The 23,491-nt window shown below is 35.0% G+C and overlaps 1 protein-coding gene across 3 annotated transcripts in view; it reads right to left on the bottom strand.

The window, feature by feature from the left end:
- Window positions 1–11,762: 11,762 nt before the first annotated feature.
- Window positions 11,763–23,491, bottom strand: part of LOC145242637 (uncharacterized) — a 131,903-nt gene continuing 120,174 nt past the window's right edge. For 2 of the 3 annotated variants that reach the window (XM_080105757.1, XM_080105756.1), the window contains one exon: window positions 11,763–17,741. In XM_080105757.1, coding sequence (XP_079961883.1) covers window positions 15,014–16,153 — 1,140 coding nt within the window. In that variant the 5' untranslated portion in view covers window positions 16,154–17,741 and the 3' untranslated portion in view covers window positions 11,763–15,013. Of the gene's footprint in view, window positions 17,742–20,454; window positions 20,639–23,491 lie in introns of those variants that run through there. The other variant, XM_080105758.1, reaches the window with a different exon arrangement.

Genomic DNA, 23,491 nt, shown 5'->3' with positions numbered 1-23,491 from the left:
TTCTATAGCAGTTGAATGGTTCAGGGTCGCCTAACGAAGTCTTATTGACTGTAACAGATGGCTGTTTGTTAGTGTTGGGATGATTAATCGGAATCGGGAATTGAAAAAAAAAAAAAAAAGAACTTTTGGGAGTATCAGAATCCGAAACAGTTGTGCCTATTTTCTGATGCCAAAAACGATTCTTTTAATTGACTTTTATTTAATTTTGTTTAAATCAAAATCTTTCAATAATAAAATAAAAACTATTGATTGATTTAAATAACCCTTATCTCTGAGTGGCTTCCGGGCCTTGATAAGTGGTGATCACTGTGTAAAAAAACAAAACAAAAAAACAAAAAACTAGTGAAACTAAAATCTATAGATCACCGTCACAAGTATATTTTCACATTTGAGAAGATATATGCATATTTAACATGTGCTTTTATTGTAATTAGGGAAAAATAACAACTTTATTGTTAAATATTTAGAGATTTTAAAGAATCGGAATTGGTAATTGTATTGGAGTCAGGAATTTAGAACGGAATCAAAAAAAATATTGGAATCGTCTTATTACTGATATATATATATATATATATATATATATATATATATATATATATAAAAATAAAAATTACAATTAAATTTATCAAAATGATCCAAGATGGTAAAATTAAAGTATATTATAAATATTAAAGAATTAATATTTATAAAATTATCTCAGCCAGATGTAAAAGCTCGATAAAACCAAATAGGAAATAGAGCTTATAATACGAGCAAACAGTTAATAAAACATGTTAAAAAAACACTTTGAAATGAGTTAAAAGCATATTTAATCTGAAAAGGAAACACTAGATAAGTGGATAGTCCTAATCTCACTTATCTAGTGTTTCCTTTTCAGATTAAATATGTTTTTAACTCATTTCAAAGTGTTTTTTTAACATGTTTTATTAACTGTTTGCTTGTATATATATATATATATATATATATATATATATATATATTAACTGTTTGCTCGTATATATATATATATATATATATATATATATACATATATATATATATTTTAACATGTTTTATTAACTGTTTGCTCGTATATATATATATATATATATATATATATATATATATATTTATTAGAATAGCAAAATTTTAAAATAATGAGAAAGAAGTGAACCATAATCGAATGTAAAAAAATAATACATAAGTCAATTAAAAAAAAAAAATCACGAAGTGTAATACAACCCAAGAAAAAAGTGAACAGTATTCGAAATGTTATAAAATAAATAAGTCGATTAAAAAAAAAAGGAAAAATCATGAAATGCAAAAAGAACGAAACCCAAAGCGCTTTTTGAACAGATGGACTTTTTCAAGGATATACGTCTGTAAGGAGGAATAGAAATTTTTTTTGTTTTTTTGTAGAATTGTTGTAATAAAAAAAAAACGAAGAACCTTAGATGGAATGTGTCACGCGAAATAGTTCCAACTGCCAGCGAAGGTTTCTCTGCTTACACAAAGTAGGGGGGGGGCTAAAACTGATGGCAAGCGCCTCAAGGACAGACAGGTGGAACTTAGTGCGTCCTCTTTGTAAAACAGAAAAACAAATCGAAGAGAATGTAGAAGCGCAACCTTTTTCATCTTCTAAGTGTTGTCCAATGATTTGCACCCTACCATCTCATTTACGATGGAGGTAGAAAAAGACAACTCCCTTCCTTTCTTGGATGTTTTAGTTTCGAAATATGGGTCTTCCTTTGTCACGTCCGTTTATAGAAAACCTACTTTTACTGGTCTGTACCTGAGTTGGGATTCTTCCGCACCAACAACTAGGAAGCTTAATATTATTAGAAATTTAATGCATCGGGCACTTGCCATTTGCTTTTCTTCTTGTATCGATTTAGAAATCGATAATATTAAACAAATTTTCATTATGAATGGATATCTGCCTCCATTGGTTAACAAAATTGTAAACAAGAAAATAGAATCCTTTTGTGAGCAACCCAAATATGGTCCATCTAAATTTCCAGTATACCTCAAGTTACCTTGGATTGGACCTGAAGGCCAACGTATTGGAGACAAGATTTCCTCTCTTGTAACTTCGAATTTTGGTGCTTTAACTCTCCGAATTGCTTTCTTTACAAAGTACGCTTTTCCCCTCTTTTCGTAAGGACGTTTTGCCTATCTCACAGTCAAGTAATATTGTTTATAAATTTAAATGTCGGTGTGGTGCCGTTTATATAGGCAAGACGACCCAGCGTCTTCAGGTTAGAATCGCCCAGCTTGTGCCATGTTACATCCGAGATCATCAGCCTATTTCCAGGAGTTCCCAATTAGTAGAATCCGCTATTGGACAACACTTAGAAGATAAAAAAAGATTGCGCTTCTACATTCTCTTTGGTTTGTTTTTCAGTTTTATGCAGAGGATGCACGAAGTTCCACCTGTCTGTCCTCGAGGCGCTTGCCATCAGTTTCAGCCCCCCTACTTTGTGTAAGCAGAGAAACCTTCGTGGACAGTTGGAACTATTTCGCGGGACACATTCCATCTAAGGTTCTTTTTTTTTTTTTTTTTTTTTTTTTATTACAACAATTCAACAAAAAAAAAAAAATAAATAAATAAAAAAAAAAAATTACTATTCCTCCTTACAGACATATATCCTTGAAAAAGTCTATTTGTGCAAAAAGCGCTTTGGGTTTCGTTTTTTTTTTTGCATTTTGTCATTTTTCCTTTTTTTTTTATTTTTTTAATCGACTTATTTATTTTATAACATTCCGAATAGTGTTCACTTTTTTCTTGGGTTGTATTTCACTTCATGATTTTTTTTTTTTTTAATCGACTTATGTATTATTTGTTAACATTCGATTATGGTTCACTTCTTTCTCAATATATATATATATATATATATATATATATATATATATAAGGTTCACTTTTTTAATTACACACATATATATATTCAAGGTAGAAAAATATCCAAAAATTAAGAATAATTGAATTTCAACAAGGGTCGTTGATAGTGCTCAATCAAAGAGAGTAAATTATATTTTTTTTATTATTCCTTATGTAAATACAGTCATATCTTGCTACAATGTACAGACCGTTTCAAACATATTTGATTTCATCAGTCAAGAAAAATTAAAATACAAAAATTAAAAAAGTACAAGATCATTTTAAAACTTTGAGAAGAGAAAATATGGCATGACAGATTAAGTTTGAAAGAATTGCTTTGCACAGAAAGAAATTAATGAAAAAAGAATAAAATTAAATTTCTTTTCCTTCTTGATTTTTTTTAGTTTTTTATGAAAAAAGTAGTCAAAATTAAGACTATAAAAAAACAATTTTTATTAAGAGCGAACCTCAGTCGTCAGGTCTGTAAAAAAAAAAACGTGGAATAATCAAGAAATGTTTTCTAATACAAATTTTATTTACTTATGTGTTCATTTGTCTCTCTGAAGTTCGTTTGTTTAATATATCGGTTTGCAATATCACTTTGTCATTCTGTCAGACTCAAATTTTAAATCTATATATATCTATAAAAGTGAAAGTGTGTGTGTGTGTGTCTGTGTACATTTCCCTACGAAATAACTGTCAATTTTTAGTCTACAGACTCGAAATTTGATATACAGGGTACTGAGATTTGGAAAAATCTATGTGATCGGTTTTTAGCCAGAAATGTGGCGATTAAGGGGTCAAAGTTCAACGATTTGAGCTTTGAGAACTCTACCAAACTTCTCCGACAATTTTGGGTCTACACACTTGAAATTTTAGATATAGGTTCCGTGGACATGGATCTAACTTAATAACTTGATTTGAGGCCAAAACAATAAATTTTCAGGGGTCATAATAGGGGTCAAAGTTTAAAAAATTACCCCCTTTTTTTTTTGCTCAGCATACACCTCCAAACACCCGGGCAACGCCGGGCACCCATGCTAGTATCTTAATAAGTTAGAATATTTAAGCTAATCAAATAGTAGTTATTTTAGCTTTTATTTTGTTTATTTATATACACACATACACACACACACAGACACGCACGCAGATACACGTGTACAGATATGCATGCACAGACACATGTACATAAAGCATATGAAACGTAAAGATTGTGTTTTAAATTTTTATTAATTTATATAAATATTAATTTTTGTATTTTAATTTTTCTTGCCTGATGATATCAAGTATGATTGAAACGGTCTGCACATCGTAGCAAGATATGACTGTATTTACACAAAGAATAATAATATATATATATAGGTCTAAAACGTGTTCGTCACTCAACTCCCCATGTTACCTTTGCCTTTCTGAAAATTATTTATACAATTTAAAGACAGGGATAAGTTACTCAATAAAAGATTAGAACGTTCCATAAACTGCAGATATTATCAAAGAACATCTTCTAAGTAATCTTAATTTTACCCCGTTCACGTTTTTTTAAAAAAAAAAAAAAAAAAGAAAAAAAAGATAATCTGTATACTGTAAATATATATGTTTACTGTTTATTTTCCTTATTTCCCTCACGAGGGGGAAAAAAGGTCTCAGAATGGAGACGTAGAAGAACCACCAAGCCAAGATTGTCGATCACTCCTCTGCTATGATGACTACCTGGGAGAAATAAAGAAATATATGTATAAAAATATACAGCGTCTTGATTTGTCCTGAAATGTCTTTGTTTACACAGAATCCCTCTCCCCAAGATGGCTGGAGTTCTTCCATTTTTTCTTTCATTTTTCTTAAACTTTTTCTTCTAGGGGATGGGGCATCCAACCAGATGTCTGACATTTACCCCTATTTTAGTGAGTCCAACCAAGAGATCTTTTCAGGATTCTAGTCGTCCCTTTCAGTGCAATCGTTTGTATTTCACTTGCACTTGGTTCACCGGGTATGCTTGCTATGTACTTTTTAAAGTTCTTTTTCATAAGCCCAGTTAGTGTGAGTTCTCATATGCGTCACTAAATTTGATTTTACAGAACAAGAATATCCACAAACATCACATGAATGTGGCTTTTCCCTTTTTTTTTTCTATTCATTTTTCTTAAACTTTTTCTTCTAGGGGATGGGACATCCAACCAGATGTCTGACATTTACCCCTATTTTAGTGAGTCCAACCAAGAGATCTTTTCAGCAGAACATGTGTGTTGTCAAATGTATATACGTTTATGTAATTATTAAGGCCATGACAAGAGAATATACTTATCATTGTTTTGACTTTCAAGTGTATATCAGACACAGTTAATCAATCGAGAACCACATTACTCTATCTAAAAACATATAAGATATTAACTGATATATATTCGAGAGACAAAATAACGAAAAGAATATTCTCTTGTCATAGCCCTAGTAATTACGCTGACACGCCCCCATCAACACACCTAGACAAGACTAATCACCGGCTGTAAAATAGACTGATATATATATATATATATATATATATATATATATATATATAGAGAGAGAGAGAGAGAGAGAGAGAGAGAGATAAGAAAACATATGGTTCAAAGAGTGTAGAACCAACAGACATTTTGTGACACTTACGTCACCCGCGCGTCGTCCAGTGGTGGAATGACCCCGGTTGTCGGTTCTGGTGTTTCCTCGGCGATGATGTCAACGGCCGGTTTCCTGAAACAGACTTGTCATGCAAAACAATTGAAAGGACCAAGTCAACAAGCGTTTCCTTTTGTACAAACTTCCTTGTATTTCGACAACAGTACAATCGCAGCTAGCTGTTCAGTTAGGGACTGGCCACTTGTTAACTGCGAGGTTTCCTCTTCTCTCTCCGACAGAAAACTCAATTATCTACGTGACAGGGTCAATCGATGGGGGAATCTTCGTTCGTCGGACCCAAGGAAGCAAAGCTCTCTCTCTAACTCTGTCAATCTCTCAAGGCTTGCTGCTTATATTGTGGGGGCGTGGACTGGGTCTCTTCCCGTTTCGGGTCGTTGGCCAATCAGAACTAAGGGATCGCTGTCCGTCAAATCTTAGCCAGGCGGCCTATACCCAAAAAAGGGGCTGTCTTTCTTCCTCTGTTGGCATTCAGGTGTTCTCGATTTCGACCGATGCGGCCTAATGAAACTTGACAGGTCGTAAAAACAGAGATGTCTTACTTAATTATTTTTGAGAGGACATAAAAACAGCTGAATCCGATTCCACAAAGGCCACGTGTCTTTTCAATAGGGTCACTTATCGCCCCGCTGTTCGTCGACTGTTTGCTTTGTACATCGGAATTTCATTGGTATCCTCGCCACCCACGGGCTGTCATGGCCAATTTAACATCATCACGTTCTCCCACCATAAGCTATGATCTTATCTTTTTTCTCTGTCCTTCTTTCTCTTCCTTTCGTCGTTTACAGCTGCCTTTTTTCCTTTTCTTTTTCCACGGGTTCACCGCTACTCTTGGCCTTTTGGTCAGGATCAAAGTGCAGCATCTGTTCTTTGGATGCCGCACTTCCATTTCTTGTTCTCTTTCGGTGGAGGAGAAATCCTTCACGACTGGGACAATTCTTATTTTTGTACCCTTGAGCGTCTCTCATTCCAATTTTAGTGACACATATATACAGTCAAGCATCACTATTCAAACAAGTATATACACATCACAAACGCAAATAGGTCACAAAGACACGTATATAAACATGTATGTTTAAATAGTAAAATATATACCCTTTTGAGGTTTATACACATATCCTGCCTTTTTTTTTTTTTTTTACACGGTGGTCACCACTTATCAAGGCCCGGAAGCCATTCAGGGATAAGGGTTATTACAAGTACAGTACGTTAGTGTGGAGATTTAATGAAGTGTTTACTTAAGGGGGCGGTTCATTAGGAATTTGTTTACGTTGGACTTGAAGACATCTAGGTTGTAGTCAGGTGGGAAGCAGGCAGACGGAACAGAGTTCCACAGGCGTGCAGTTCTAAGAAAGAAGTTTTGTTCATGGAATCTACGTTTTGATTTAGGCACAGATAAAGAGTGGGGGAAACTTTTGACAGTGGATTCAGCTAGACGGGTGTTTTTCGTGAAAGATTGGCGAGGGGGGGACCAGAGATTGGAGTTCAGACGAGCACTTGCCATGGAAATAACGATAAAACAAGGATAAGCTCGCAACGTCTCTTCTGTGGGAGAGAGGTTCCAGGGAAGAGAAAAGGGCATCCCCCACTAAACCACGAAGTCTATTTTGTACTCTGTCAAGGCAGGATAGGCTGTTTTTAGCAGCTCCTGCCCAGATATGGCAACAGTATTCCATCCTTGGACGTACTTGGCTTTTATATAGATAGAGAATTGCATCAGTAGTGAGATATCTTCTGGATTGTTATTTCATTGACTTGAAAACGTCTATGGCTACTTTAAGCACCAAATTTTCAGATTTTTTTTTTTTTTCTGTTTAAAACAGGTTTGTTCAGTTTTGAAAGGTGAGATTCAATTTTCTATATAAGTTTGCCATAAAAAGGTACCTTGATCTTTATTAAAAGCTAAAAATTTTAATTTTTTATTTGAAATAATTCATTTCTTTTTTAAATAGAAATCGCTCCAGACGAGGTATGAAGCCACTTGATGTAAATAGCTTAAAAAAAAGAAAAACAATATTTCAAGGCAAAAAAAACAGTCAACGATAAGTGTTAGATGGATAGATTCCAACCCAGAAATTCTTTCCCCTTTGTCAGAAATATTGTTTTTTACTCACTTCCCACCCAAACAAGGCATATCATCACTTGGACATAAGGAGCTATTAATTGGGACCATGCCTAAGAAAGATTAACAAGATGTTGGTTTACATTTTAAACTTCTGCAGATTAGTACAATCAGAGAAGCAGGTAGCAGGAAGGGAATTCCGAAGTAGCTGTTTGAGGGAAGGAGCTATTAAAGTAGAAAACTTTCTGGCATTTAGGAACCTCAACAGTAAAGGGGTGTGATTTTGTTGCTAAGCAGGTTTGTCAGGGATATGTACGTCAAGGGGGCACAAGTGCAATGAGTTCATCAGAGCACATTCCATTAAAATACTTGTAAAACAGGCACAGGGATGCAACATTGCAGTGATGGGACAGGGGTTGGAGATTAGTTGACAAAGTGGGGCCTATTAGATTCGATACTCTTTTTTTCATGGAATGTGAAAACTAAAGGACAAAATAAGGGAAGCAAGAGTTACATTGAAGGTTTCCTTTCTATTCTCTTAAAATAGATTGGTATCAAGTTTTCAGATTATTAAAAAAATGTTTGTGAGGACGAGAGAGGATTTATTTTGCCATATAAATGTAATTAAGTTAAACGATCCCCCACTTAAAATTCTGAAAACGCGTTTGTAGACAGGATTTATTTTATTAAAAATCAATCAAAAAAATTAAGTAGATTTTTTATTTTGTAAAAATTAGAAAACCGAAGCCTGTTAAAAATGAAACAATACTTTCTTATTTAGCCTGGGTGCCCGGGTGTTTGGAGGTGTTGAGCAAAAAAAAAAAGTCGTAGTAAGCAGGCAGGAAAAGAAAGTGAAAAAAAAAAGGTGATGTGTTAGCTGCTGTGCCCATTGCCAAACTGGAAGTAACATAGGTTTAAATTAAGGCTAGACAATCGAAAAGAGGCGATGACTTTCAAAAATATCGGCAAAAAAAAGCGACTCCTCCCTGTAGAAAAGTGTCCAGTTGGGGATGAAGGAATTAATGGTTTTGGCTAATTTTTCAATATTTGTCATCTGAAGGGTCGAGCTTCAAAATGATACCGATCTCATGAAAATCCGTCGCCTCTGTCGGAAGGTTTTACAAGACATAAATACATACGTTAATTTTATTTTTATTTCGGACTATTAGTCTCATCTTTATTAGTTGTTGTTTTTTTTTTTTGGTTCACAACGTTTCGGCCAACTTCCTCTGGCTTTCGTCAGGTGGTAATAAAAAGATTAAAAAAAACAAAAAAAAACAACAACTAATAAAGATGAGACTAATAGTCAGAAATAAAAATAAAATTAACATATAATGCTCATCTCAAAATAAATTCCAATTAAGGAATGATATATATATAAATACATACATTTAAACAGACAGGTGAGATTTACATTGTAGATTACTTTTTTACACATTTCTACTAATGTAACCCCCAACCTTCTTTGAGTGCATTTTTACGCACAAATCTTATGTTTAACCAATATAGACTTTCTGTTAAATATTAATAATGCCGAAAGTTGGGCTGGTCAATGATTATTATGAGCGTTATAAATATTATAAAAATAGAATGTCAGAAAGAATGTTATCATAGCAAAATAAATATTTACAGAGAAAATCATTTATATTAAAATGTTTTAATAGAAAGGAATGTTAGTTTTCATAACTAGCACAAACAATAATTTACAAATAGGTCTGACCTCTAGAGTCTGACGTAGAGGTTACTTAAGATGATGTGGATCTTAGAAAAGAGCTTGGAAAAACACGAATCAGTTATTAGTCAAGAGTTGGGAGTCAGAGAGAGTAGACAGTTGGAATCAGAGGGAGAAAGACAGTTGTGGACAGCAATGGCTCCGAGTAGGGAAAATGTCAGTAGAAAAAGTCTAGCACCAGCGGTGCATCTTTCCAATGGAGGAGACATCTGGAATAAAGCTGCTGTAAATATCATGTAGACTTCGAGTTGTGCAGCTTTTCCAAGGATCCGTCAACGCATGACCAAAGATGGACCAGGCATGTTTCTCAATTGGCCAATGTAAAACCCCAGAGACTTATTTATCCATTAATGTTATAATTGTTAGATGTCCTGTTTAAATAATTACTAGATGATCAATTGACACATTCTTATCTAGACGATGAAATATATATACACGTCAATAAATACATCATATATACACCCCACCCCATGTTATACAGAATCCCACTATACAACATTTCTAACTGAAGCATATCTAAATTAATGGCACAATGGATAAGGGTGCTGAGTTACAATCAGTTCAAAGTAGGGTTTTTTTTGGAGGTTAGATCAATACTCAGGAAAACGTAATGATTTAACATTTCATGATGACATGAGATCAATCTAGCCAGGCAGATTAAATAAAAGGTTCAGTTTAAAATTCTGTGTAGTGTTACACGCAAGCGCAATTAAGTGGTGATGCCGTTATGAGAGTCAGTTTAAATGCAAGATGACAAAAATTCCCCTTCCTTGATTAGATTTTTATTCGATTGGTGAAAAGAAAAGTGAATCATTCATGACACCCACATGTTACTAAGAAAAATGACCCAAACAAACGACCCTTCCACACCGCCTCGTCACATCACACATTTCTTCATCTCCTTACTCTCCCCATATTTGTTCTTCCAATTTCATAAATAGAGAAGAAAGGAGGGAATCTGAAATAAAATTGGCATGCAAAATCAGACTACATGGGAAAAAAATAACTTAATAAATGTTTTATTTCTGTGGATCATTATCGCACCTGGATTATACTTTTTCTACAAGATAATTACTTTGTGATTATTAATCCCTCCCATTTTTTATCATAATCATATCCACTCCCATGAATAGCCGAACACAAATCTTCAGACATTTATTTTCATTTGACTAAATATTATCTTATCTATATATATAAAAGCGAAAATGTGTGTATGTATGTATGTTCGCTTTTTGCATATGTTTGCAAAAGGCTTTTTTCCGGCGGGTTCTCGCTCATTCTTAAAACTTTTTAGATCACGTCTACGACTTAACAACGGGGTTCGCATGTGTATTTAATTTGCCCGACTTTTACCAGCTCACCGCGTCTTCGAAAAGCGAATGATGGAGCGGGGAAAACAGTAACTGGCTTGCCACGCAAAATTAGGTCAAAGATCATGCCACTTCCTCGCACCTATATATTTCACTTTATAATCCTTAACTGAACACACTTATCAGTTTCTCTCCCCTCGTGGCCGAGATGGTTAGGTGGCTGGTTTTGTTTCCACGTTCGCGTCAGGGCTTCGGGGGTTCAATCCTACCTTCCTACTAAAACTTTTTTTTTTACACCTCCAAACACCCGGCCAACGTTTTTTTTTTTTTTAACACACACACCTCCAAACACCCGGGTAATGCCGGGTACCCCCCGCTAGTATAAAATAAAGAAAGAAAAAGAGAGAAAAGAGACACTGGTTAAATTGAACACTTCTTTCCTTTTGCTCTGCTTTGTTTTGACCCGTTCAGACATTGCATTCTATGTTTTTGTTTTGTGTTCATTAAATTTTATTGCACAATAAAATAATTGTATAATATGTATAATCTTGTTATGTTTTTTTTTTGGTTTTTTTTTTCATATTTTCACCCCAAACAAGGCACATTGCCACTTTGGTGTAGGGGGCTACTATCAGGGGCAGCAACTACTGGGGCACTATGTAGGGATTTGGGCAGCAAGATGTTGGTTCACGTTACACTTGAGTTTCTCCATGTCAGTAAAGTTGGGGAAGCAGGGACCTGGAATGGAATTCCAGAGTCTAGCAGTTCTGGGGAAGAAACTACTGGAGTAGAGAGATCTTTTACATCTAGGGATCTCTACTGCGTGGGGGTGGGATTTAGCTGCCTGTCGGCTTTGTCGAGGGTGTCTATGTCGTGGGGGCACAAGTGTCTGCAGTTCGTCAGAGCATTCACCATTAAAATACTTGTAGAACAGGCAGAGGGATGCAACGTTTCGTCGATGGAACACAGGCTGAAGTTAAGATGCCAGTTCAGGGCCTATCAGATTGGCAACTCTCTTTTGAACCTTGTCTAGGAGCGAGAGACTAGTAGCAGATGCACCAGCCCAAATGTGACAGCAATACTCCATACATGGGCAAATGGTAGCCTTATAGAGGTACAGAGGTGCAATTATTTCTTTTTTTCGTCTTGTCAAGTTGTGCTCTGGGTTATCTCACAACGGAACTGATCAAAGAACCATTTGGGTCAAACCATGAGACAACTGACATATTACACTTTTTTTAAAAATCTTTTCTTAACATGATACGTAATCAGGAATAAATTTGGAGCCATCAAGTTGTATTGTAACAATAGATAATGCAAGTTCCAAATGATGAACCAAAAAGTCATAAAAATAATAACCAAAATGAGAACAGTAGTTCGAATAATCCAAATAATATAAATTACTTATCCTCATCTAAAAAATTACGAAATATAAGAAAGAAAAACAACAAAATAAGTTTTCGTTTCAATCATTTTAAAATTTACTGTATATTCCAAAGAATTTACAAAAAATTCAGTGACGTCTTTTTATGGTATGCCTGGGTGTATGATGCATCGTATGAATTCACCATTACGTGCCAAATGTTGGTTAATTACAAACTAGTGTTGGGACAATTAATTAGATCAGGAGCGAGAATCTGAACTTTTTGAGGTATTGGAAAAATTTATGCCTATTTCCCCAATGCCAAGAATGATTCCGTTTTTTTTTTGTTTTTTTTTTTAAATTTTCACCCCAAACAAGGCACAGTGCCACTTTGAAGTAGGGGGCTACTATTGAGGACATAAGTTGCAGAGATATTATGAAGGGAGATGAGCAACAAGATGTCTGTTCATATTACACTTGAACTTCTGCATGTCAGTACAGTTGGGAAAACAGAATCCCGGAAGAGAGTTTCAAAGTCTAGCAGTTCTGCGGAAGAAAGTATAGGAGTAGAAAGCTTTCCTACACCTAGGGATCTCTACTGTGTAGGGATGGGATTTAGCTGCTTGTCAGTTTTGTCAGGGTTATTTATGTCGAGGGGGTACAAGTGCTTGTAGTTCGTCAGAGCATTCACCATTAAAATACTTGTAGAACAGGCAGAGGAATGCAACATTTCGTCGATGAGACAGAGGCTAAAGCTTAGATGACAGTTCAGGACTTATCAGGTTGGTGACTCTTTTTAGAACTCTGTCCAGGAGTGAGAGACTAGTAGCAGTTCTTAAATTGTCTTTTTTTTTTATTTGATTTTGTTTAAAACAAAATCTTCCACTGTTGGTAATAATGATAAAATAATAAATATTTATTGATTTTTTTTTTTTTTACATGGGGGGGGGGGGTCACCATTTATCAAGGCCCGGAGGCTACTCAGGGATAAGGGTTATTGCGTGCACAGTAATCAATGAGATAGTATTGTAGTAATCATTAGTATTGGAGATTTGATAGAGTATCTTACTTAAGGGGGCGGTTTGTCAGGAATTTGTTTATGTTGGATTTGAAGACATCCAAGTTGTAGTTAGGTGGGAAACAGGCGAATGGAAGAGAGTTCCACAATCATGCACTTCTGAGAAAGAAGCTCTGTTCATAGAATCTACGTTTGGATTTAGGCACAGATAAAAAGTGGGGAAAATTATTGACAGTAGTTTCAGCCAGACGGGTGTTTCTTGTGAAAGATTGGTGAGGGGGGACAAGAGATTGGAGCTCAGACAAGCTCTTGCCATGGACATAACGATAAAACAAAGACAGGCTCGCAACGTCTCTTCTGTGGGAGAGAGGCTGCAGGGAAGAGAAAAGGGCATCCCCCACCAAACCACAAAGTCTATTTTGTACTCTGTCAAGGCAGGATAGGCTGTTTTTAGCAGCTCCTGCCCAGATGTGGCTGCAGTACTCCATCCTTGGACATACTTGGCTTTTATACAGATAGAGAATTGCATCAGAAGTGAGATATCTTCTGGAGTGGTAGAAGGATCCCACCATTTTCCCAGCGTCCTTGGCAACAGACTTGATGTACATGTTCCATTTCAGATCAGGAGTAAAGGTCAAACCCAGAAGCTTGTCAAAACATGGAGCCTCCCCAAGATGAGAGCCATCCATTTTAATTGATGCCAGATGGGGATCAGAGCGTTGATGATGTAAAGATAGAAGCTTGGTTTTGGATGCATTAAAAGTGACCAGCCACCTCTTCCCCCATTGTACCACGCGCTCAAGATCAGAGGAGAGAGAATTAGAGAGAACTTTGTCATTTACAGCCTTTGATGTGTTGTCATAGATGGTCGTGGCATCAGCATAGAGTCAATGAATGATTTAAGTATGTGTTTTGGGAGATCATTGATGTAGATCAGGAAGAGAGTTGGGCCCAGGATGGACCCCTGGGGGACTCCAGCATTAATACTGCGGGCCTCTGATTTCTGCCCATACTCTTATGAACCTATTAGAGAGAAATGATTTAATGATTGAGAAAATATTTCCAGTAATACCGTAGCTGGAAATCTTGTGAAGTAGGCCCTTATGCCATACCTTATCGAAAGCCTTCGATATGTGAAGAGCAATTGCCCTGGAAAGGAAACCTTTGTCAAGAGATTCACTAATCCTATGTGATATAACCGTTAGCACATTTTAAAATATCAGTAAAACTAAAATCTATAGATCATGTCCACAAGTGTAGTTTTACTTTTAAGAGAATATCTGCAGATTTAACAAGTGTCTTTATAGTAATCAGGAAAAATAACCACTTCATAGTTAAATATTTAGGGATTTATAAAAAATTGGAATTAGGAATTTAGTACAGAATCGGTAATTGTATCGGAATTGGAAAAAATATTGGAATCACTATAACAAACACTTCATCTATACAAAGTAGTAGCATTTGTGTGTCTGTGCGTACAACTCTCCTACACCCCACACCACTGGATCGATTATAACCAAACCTGGCATGATGATGGTTCCCCCATTTAGGAATGGTGCACACCATTTTTCAAAGTCAAGATCAAAGGTTAAGGTTATATTTGGTGCAGCTCTTCATAAACTCCCCCAGCTAGGGATGATGCACACCAAGTTGGGGTTAGCCACCAGAAGTAAGCTTATTTATTTAAGCTATGAAAGTTCTCTCCTCCTTTAAGCTGAGAGTTACTCCACATTTGATTTTCATAAACCAAGATGGATGTGTTTTATGCTTTCCTAAATTCTACATATGGTCACTTTTCATAACAAGTTAGGATATTCGGTGTATCTTAAATTAGAATGTGACTAATCCCTCTGCCTAGCAATATTAAGAGATTTATAAAGCACTTGCATTGGAATCTGGAATTTAGTACAGAATCGGTAATTGTATCTGAATCAAGAAAAATATTGGAATCGTCCCATCACTATAACAAACAAAGACTTAACATTTTGGTTTACTGAAATCTCATGAAAGAACAGCAGTTGTTTTATCACTGTAGTGTGTCCGTACATGACACTTAAGGTTCCCCTTCTGTGTAAACATTTTCCCGCAAATGCTACACCCGAATGGTTTTTCTCCACTGTGTGTACGTCCATGAATCTTGAGATTTGCGCGTTGGCTGAACGCTTTCGAGCAAACGCTACACACAAAGGGCTTCTCCCCTGAATGCACCCGTTCATGGTTACGCAAATCTGTCCGCTGTCGGAACGTCTTTCCGCACTCCCTGCAATGGAAGGGACGCTCGCCGGTGTGCGACCGGGTATGGTTTTTCAAGTTGCCCTTCTGAGAGAATGATTTGAAGCAGACCTCGCAGACAAACCCCTTCTCACCACCGTGAGTGCGCCGGTGTGTATTGAGATTACCCCGCTGGCTGAATGCCCGATGGCAGACGTCACACTCAAATGGCCTGGCACCTGTATGTGTGCGTTCATGATTTTTTAGATTTGTGCGTTGTGCAAACACTTTTGGGCACATCGAGCATACGAATGGTTTAAGACTAACATGCGGAAAGTTTTGTTGCTTTCGTTTATACAGAATCGAATTAGAACACATATTGTCATCAAACTGGCTGGAGGCCAGTTTTGTTTCAGTTTCATCATTACTTTGATCAGGAAGATGGTCGTGAGGGTGGTGGCTATGTTTGTGGTCCAGCAGTTGAGATTCTTGAGTGAAAATCTTTCTACAGAGATCACAGCCAAAGAGATTTGTATTATGGCTAGAATTTGACGCCAAAGACTTGCCCATAGAAGTTCCTGGCACTGTTTTATCCAAAACATTTCCATTGCATATTGTCATTTTATCAACAGAGAAAGACGACAAAGAAGATTCTTGTGATTGGTTCCTTCCATCTTGATGCTGATTTTTTCCATATGAAACGGGAATCGGACGTTCTGTTAGATATTTGCTAACCGTTTCTTGGTCAGCCTCATTAGCCTGACACACATTGCAGCCAGGCAGTATGTCATCCCCACCATGGCAGCAATAATTTGACAGAGTTTGCACGTTGCTCCCATTTTCATTTCTAGCAGAAGAGTAATCCTTACTGTAAAATGGTTGACAGTTGATTGGTCCAGCCATTGAGTAAACTGAATGCGAGCTGTACATATCAGTGTATCCGTTTATATTGAATCAGTTTGGTTCGTTGAACATTTTTAAACTAAGCGTTATAAATGAGGCCCAGTAGTGGCCCAGTATTGGTCCAATTACTATTGCATGTGAAATGTTCACCATTCAAATTGTAATAATTTTTTTAGCCCATCAATCTTTCCAGTTGTCTTGAATTTCTCTCAACCACTTTTAATGTTTAGTCTTGAATTCATTAGCACTCATGCACGGCTTGACAAGCAATTTTCAACTTCTTTTTAGCATTTTATCCTTATCTGTAGTCACCACTTATCAAGGCCCAGAAACCACTCGGGGACAAGGGTTATTGCATGTACAGTAATCAATGGGATAGTATCGTAGTAATTGTTAGTATTGGAGATTTTATAAAGTGTCTTACTTAAGGGGGTGGTTCATCAGGAATTTGTTTATGTTGGACTTGAAGACATCCAGGTTGTAGTCATCAATCACTGTGCTTATAACATAGTGAGACAGGAGACATGATTTAGTCGTTAATGTACAAAGAAAAAAGACAGGCTTCAAAACAGTGAAAATTAAAAAAAGCTGAATCTTATTAGAGAAAAATTAGTGAAACACTATTTGTTATAAATCATTTATGAATGTCAGTCAACGGACAATGCTTAGAATAATTTATCAGGATTTTGTAATGAAATATTTTTATTCAAGAACAACCCAACTCCATATAAAATTATCTTTTTGCTTGGAATCACCTTGTATTTATATCAAAATCCTTTCATTAATATACTTCACCTATTGTTTTTCTCAAGAAATGCTATACCCTTGAATACTTTTTTGCTTGGTAAGTATTTTTTTTTTTTGAGTACTTTTTTTGGTGAGAACTTTTTTTTTGGTGATTACTGTTTTTGGTGAGCAATCTTTTTTTTTTTGGGGGGGGGGAGAATACTTTTCTGGTAAGTACCTTTTTTTGGTGAATACTTCTTTGGTGAGTACTTTTCTGTGTGGCCACTTTATTTTGGTGATTACTTATTTTTTAGGTGATTACTTTTTTTTTTGGTGAGTACTTTTTTTTAGTGAGTACTTTTTTGGTAAGTACTTCTTTTTAGTGATTACTTATTTTTTGGTGAGTACATTTTTAGTGAGTAATTTTTTTTGGTGATTACTTATTTTTTGGTGATTACTTTTTTTGATGAGTACTTATTTTTTTTAAGTAGTTTTTTGGTGAGTACTTTTTTGGTAAGTACTTTTTTTTAGTGAGTACTTGGTAAGTACTTTTTTTGGGGGAGTACTAATTTTTTGATAAGTACTTTTTTTTAGTGATTATTTATCTTTTGGTGAGTACTTTTTTTGGGTAAGTACTTTCTTTTTTTAGTGATTACTTACTTTTTGGTGAGTACTTTTTTTGGTAAGTACTTTTTTTTAGTGAGTACTTTTTTGTGTAAGTACTGTTTTTGGTGAGTACCTTTTCTGGGCGATTACTTTTTTTTTTGGTGAGTAGTTTTTACTAAGAATTTGCATGCCTGCAAAACTCGCAGAACGTTTTTATGATTTGCATCAAAGAAATATTTCTTTTCCAAACTGGCAAGTCATGTACTTTCAGGCGAAAAGTTTTCTGAAAAAAAAAAAAAATAAAAATAAATAAATATATAAAATATATAAACTATGCAAATGCTTAAGAAGGCTGTTAGCAATGTAGGTTACAGAGATAGTAAAGTGATGTGACGTATAAACAAAAACAGAAGGTCAGATTTAAATTATAAACTTTTGTATATCTGTTGTATCGCCGGAGTGTGTGTATATTTATTTATGAATCGTATAGTAATGATTGTTGTGTTTATCTACAGTTTCATGTGAGCGTATATAAGTCTTCACGTATGAGAAAATCTTTAGTGTTTGTGATCGTCTGGTCCATAATGTTTCTCAAATTGATGCGTATATAACGTGTTTAAAAGGCCATAAAACAAACACGGACAATACAACGGGACAGAACAGAGTTCTGTGGGGTTTTACATCTGGCCGGAGCCCTGTTTATATAAACTAGCTTCTATTTTTCAAAATCATAACTTAAAAAAGAAATGCTTCCTATCACCTTTGAAAATTTCATTAGTCTGCCCAGTATTTAAAAATACTGAAAATTGTTCTTTTGCATCTCAGTACAAACCAATCAGTCTCCTGGGTGTCATAAGTAAATCGTTTCAATCTGTGATAAATGAAGAAGCTGTCAACCATCTCCGCAGAAACAATACTGCAAGATTAACAGCTGATGTGCTGACTGTAATATTGTAACATTACACACGTGTTAACATGTAGACGCTCTGGACCCAACATGTTGTAGACCCTTTCACAATGGAGACCAAGATAAGGAATAACTCTACTCACTTTTTTCTGTTGAAACACTAACATTTATTTCCGAGTACGTTTCTGAACAAAATGCGATCCTCATCATGATCATCGGTTTGCACGCACTCTTCTTTTTTATAATCTTTTTTTTTCCTTACTGTAACGTCACTTCACACATGGCTTGGGTCATTTGCATACAGCTGCGATATGTTTGTGTGTGTGTGTGTGTGTGTGTGTGTGCACATGCATGCTCTGTTACAATATTGCACAGAATCAGTGAAGCTATTGACAGGTGTTTCGTTTCTAGAGCAATAGCTCTTGACATACCAAAGGCTGCTTATAAGATTTGGCACAAAGATTTACTTCACAAGTAAGTTAACTATGGAATATCTGAAACTGCCTTGTCAACCATCAAATCCATTCTCTCTGGTAGGTATACAAAAGTAGCTGATGGTGCACAGATGTTTGAAGCAGTATCAATGCTGGTGTACCTCAAGGATCCATTCTGGTTGGTCCAAACCGTCTTCCTGATCTTCACCAATAATCTCACAAATCGCATTCTAAGATCATTTGTTGGCTATATGCTTGTCTGTCTGTTGGTTTGTCTGTCTCCATATTTTCAAACTGTATCTCCTCAGAAACTAAAAGTCGCAGAATGGCACCAGGGTCCTCAAATGATTGAATTCTTTTATGGGTCTTTAACCAGCTAAAATTGTTCTTAAGGAGTCAAAATTGAAAAAAAAAAAATCGTTAAACATTCACTTATATTCGTGTCACGTTGGTACAGTGGTAACGTCACCAGCTTTGAATGTTACAGTTTCGGTTTTGATTCTAGTTGTTGGTACCTAAATACTTTTTTTTTTACTTTTGAAATCACAACTCTGTAATAATATATACAAAATCTAGACAAATTAAAATATCATATTTAAGCGTATTTTACGCCAGACCCCCTCCCCCCATAGTATATGATAGTGCATATCAGCGGACCTGAACGAACCCCCCCCCCGCCCCCGTTGTAAAATTAATTCCTTTTCACATATTCTTATTTTTTTCTGCTGATTATTGTCGATAACAGACTTAACTTCCATATTAACAGGGGGGGGGATTAAGTTTATTTAATGATTTTTAACGTGGGGGATCACTTTTAAATTATAAAGTTCTATTAAAGTGATACCCCACTTTTCGGTCAATCGGCAAAACTCTCCTTATAAAGGTGTCACGTGTCCGGTAAAAAAATACTCTGCAAAATGAATTGTAAACAAAGCAATTAACGTTATATTTTCTTATATGAGACTTTTAAATAAAACAATGAAAAGCTATTTTTGTGGTGTTATATATATATATACGGAAGAATAAAAAGAAAATGAAATAATTCAAATGTGTTTGTCACGGTAACATTTATTGGGTGTGTTTCTACCACCATTTTGTTTTATTTCTTATTTTTAAGTGATTATCGAGTTTTCAAAGATATCGCGGCTCGGCTATCTTTTCTTGTTCTTCAGCAGCAGCGTTTCAACAGTACTCATTTTTCCAACCGAATAAAAATTTTACATTGAATAAAAAACACTAAAAACTTATTCAGTTAGGTAGAAAAGTAACTTATCTTGCCGTTGATAACATTTATTAGTTATATATTTGTTTTTTTGACAACTTTTTCGTACCTCTGTGTATATAGTAATACAAACCCAGACGGACATGAACAAGATTTGCCCCCCCCCCCTCCCACCAGAACGGCTTTTGGAATAAACACCCCAAACCTTTTCATGTTAAGAACGGTTTTCAGTTATTTTGCAATTTTTTCAGTGGATTAGTATTTATATATGGGGGATGCTTGTCGTTCAGGACCGCCCAAACCCAATAACGTACTTTTCTTTTTTGTTTTTAAGATACAAAGTAAAGTCTTAAAAAAAAAAAAAAAAAGAGTTACTTCGACTTGTTTTTTTCTATGAGTAATAATTATTCAAAGTATATTTTGGTATATATACCTTTTATTCTTGCTGTTGTTCACTTGGTATTTTTTTAACAAATGTTTACACGTATTTCTAAGTACTTTTTGTCGTTTTATTTTTTTTTGTCTTTTCGTTTTTTGTTTGTATCTTTGCCAATGAACAAAAAATATTTGCTTCTTCTGTAACGTCACTTGAATTAACAAAAACATACAAAGGGCAGATAACTCTGATTGCTTTATCAGAAAAAAAAAATGTCCAAACTAATATAGGCATTATGATTATCTTTACGATACTGTTTTCACTTCACTTCCGGTTTCTACGTCGTTTTACATTGATTTTTACGGTATCTATTATTCATTAAATTCAGGTGAAGGAAGCCCCTTCTCTTCATATCAAGAATTAAGAAGGGCTTTTCATTGGTAAACTTTTACTTACTTTCCACTTTAATAATCACCTTTAAAATGACGACTTTTCAGGTATGCTGAAAACGAATATCGCATTTAAAATTGTCCCAAACAAATAAGCAATGTAATTCCTTGATGACCATTTTATGCGCATATTTTTGGCACGAAAGTACAGAATAGGTGAAGGAAGCCCCCTCTCCCCATATTAAGAACGGCTTTCTAAATAATAGCATTAGTATTTAGAAAAAAAATTCTTAACGTGGGGAGGGACAACCAGAAATTAAGTGGAAACTAATCGTAAAGATAACCGACATTATAGAAAAAGTGTGATTGTTATTTTGCAGTTGCCAGTCGCAATCCGATGTTGACAAACGTTAGCTTTTTTGAGTTTAAACGTCAGAGGAGAAATAATTGTCACGCCCACACAAAAACAAAAACCAGATATATAACAAATAAATGTCATCAAAGGCAAGATAAGTTACTTTTCTACCTAACTAAATACGTTTTTAGTGTTTTTATTTAATGCAAATGTTTATTCCGTTCGAAAAACAAGTAATGTTGAGCGAGCGCTCGCTACCGAAGAACAAGAAAAAATGGCCGCGGCGTCTTTGAAGTCTCGACAAAAACTTCAAAATAAGAAATAAAACAAAATAGTGATAGAAACCCACCCAATAAATACGACCGGGATATTTATGCGGTGGGTTACATTTTGCTTTATTTCTTTTCTTTTATTTTTAATTTTTTGAAGTGATTATTATCGTGACTTCAAAGATGTAAAGAAAGCGATATTTTTCTTGTTCTCCGATAGCACTCAACATTACTTGTTTTTCGAACTGAATAAACATTTTACATTAAATAAAAACACTACAAAGTTATTCAGTTAGGTAGAAAAGTAACTTATCTTGCATTTGATTACATTTATTCGCTAGATATTTATTTTTGACAGCTTTTTCGATATATACGACAGAAAAAAATAAAATAAAATAAAAATCTAACATCACCTCGACAAAAAAAAAAAAAATGTATACAATTGCATATAATAATGATATTAAGTTGATTCAGATTCACTAAAATAACTAATATTTATATCTAAAATTATTCTGTAATTCAAATCGGTATTTATTAAATAAGGGATTTACACCGGTTTATTAAATTTTCTTTAAAGAAAAGAAATAGAACTTATTTTTTTATTTATTCGTTCGTTATTCTTGTCTGTCGTTCACAGACAATATTTTTGGACAGAAGAAAATTAGGTACTTGTGCACTTTTGCCACCGTGCTAAAATAATAACGTTATTATTTTGAAAGTCATTCTTAACATGGGGTGGGGAGGGTGTTTTGTAACTATTCTGTGCTTTCCACTTAACAATTTAATTAAAAAAAAAGAAAAGAAAAGATACTTTGAAGCTTGAAGCTGGAATTTAACCTGAAAAAACTATTTAAAAATAGCGCGGTAGCAAAAGTGCACAAGCACCGAAAATAAAATTACTAAAATGGAAGATGGTTAATGAATCTGAAGTACAGTGAACGTGTTTTCCACTTACTTCTGTAGGTTTTAATTCACAATTCTTAGGACTACTGTTCTCATCTTGAATATTAAATTCTCAAAAAGTTTCTGTCGATGTAACTTCTGGCCTTCTTCATCTTATATCTTGCTGAACTCGGGAATCTTTCTGTCCAACTCTGCATTCTGCAATCTACACAGAGTTTCGAACAGAACACTTTATTTAACCCACGGGAGTAGCTAGCATGCCCCCGTTCTGTCAGCCATGGTTGGATAGAGGTCCTAAGTAATTTCACAATTGTATTTTAGGGTGTCGCCCGCACTGAAGATTGAACTTTCAACCTCCAGAAGAGTGTAACTTTACGAATAAATTTAATCAAGTACTTTATCCACTGCGTCATGTGCCTTTACATCGATCGATATGTGAGAATGACACTCAAGATGAGAGCAGTAGTCCGAAGAATCCAGATAATGCGAATCCTCATCTAAAAAATATCAGAAGTACTTGTTCGGTTTAATCAAGATATTAAAAAAAAAATTATATTTTACATACTCGTTATGAAATAAAGTTCTCACAAAAAAAAAAAAAAAAAAAAAAATCACTTAATTTGATCAAGTATTTTGGGGCTTTTTTTTTACGGAGGAAAATCAAATTTTAATGAGACCGATTGTGTCGCAGCCATCTTGCTTATTTCGCGAACGAGGAGGTGGTACCTTTAAACGAAAAAAGTGATTAACAAAGAACAAAAATGAAAAGGAGGTTAAAAAGGGACAGAGAAACTCTGTGAAATAAGTGTGTGGGGGGGGGAACAAAAAAAAACAACAAAAAAACTAAAATATTTATCTCGGTATTTAGTCTGTCCACGTTTCAAAACAATCTCGTCAAATTTTGACAAATTTTAAGCAGTGATTGGCGTTATCTCCACTGGCGCCCCCCTCCTCATCCGCGAAATAAACAAAATAACCGCGATCGATGACATTAAAGTTTGATTTTCCTCTATAAAAAAGAAAGAAAAAGAATACTTGATAAAATTAAGTGTTTTTTTATAATAACTTTATTTCATAGCGAGTAACGTACAATATAATTTTTTTTCAATATTTTCATTATTTTAAGAACCAAATCAGAAATAAAATTAGCACTATTGGGGGGGGGGTTTGAAGTTGGA

The sequence above is a fragment of the Euprymna scolopes genome, chromosome 21, assembly GCF_053919585.1.
Source record: "Euprymna scolopes isolate OS-2025 chromosome 21, ASM5391958v1, whole genome shotgun sequence".
Taxonomy (NCBI): Eukaryota; Metazoa; Mollusca; class Cephalopoda; order Sepiida; family Sepiolidae; genus Euprymna; species Euprymna scolopes.
This window is presented reverse-complemented; position numbering and strand designations above follow the sequence as displayed.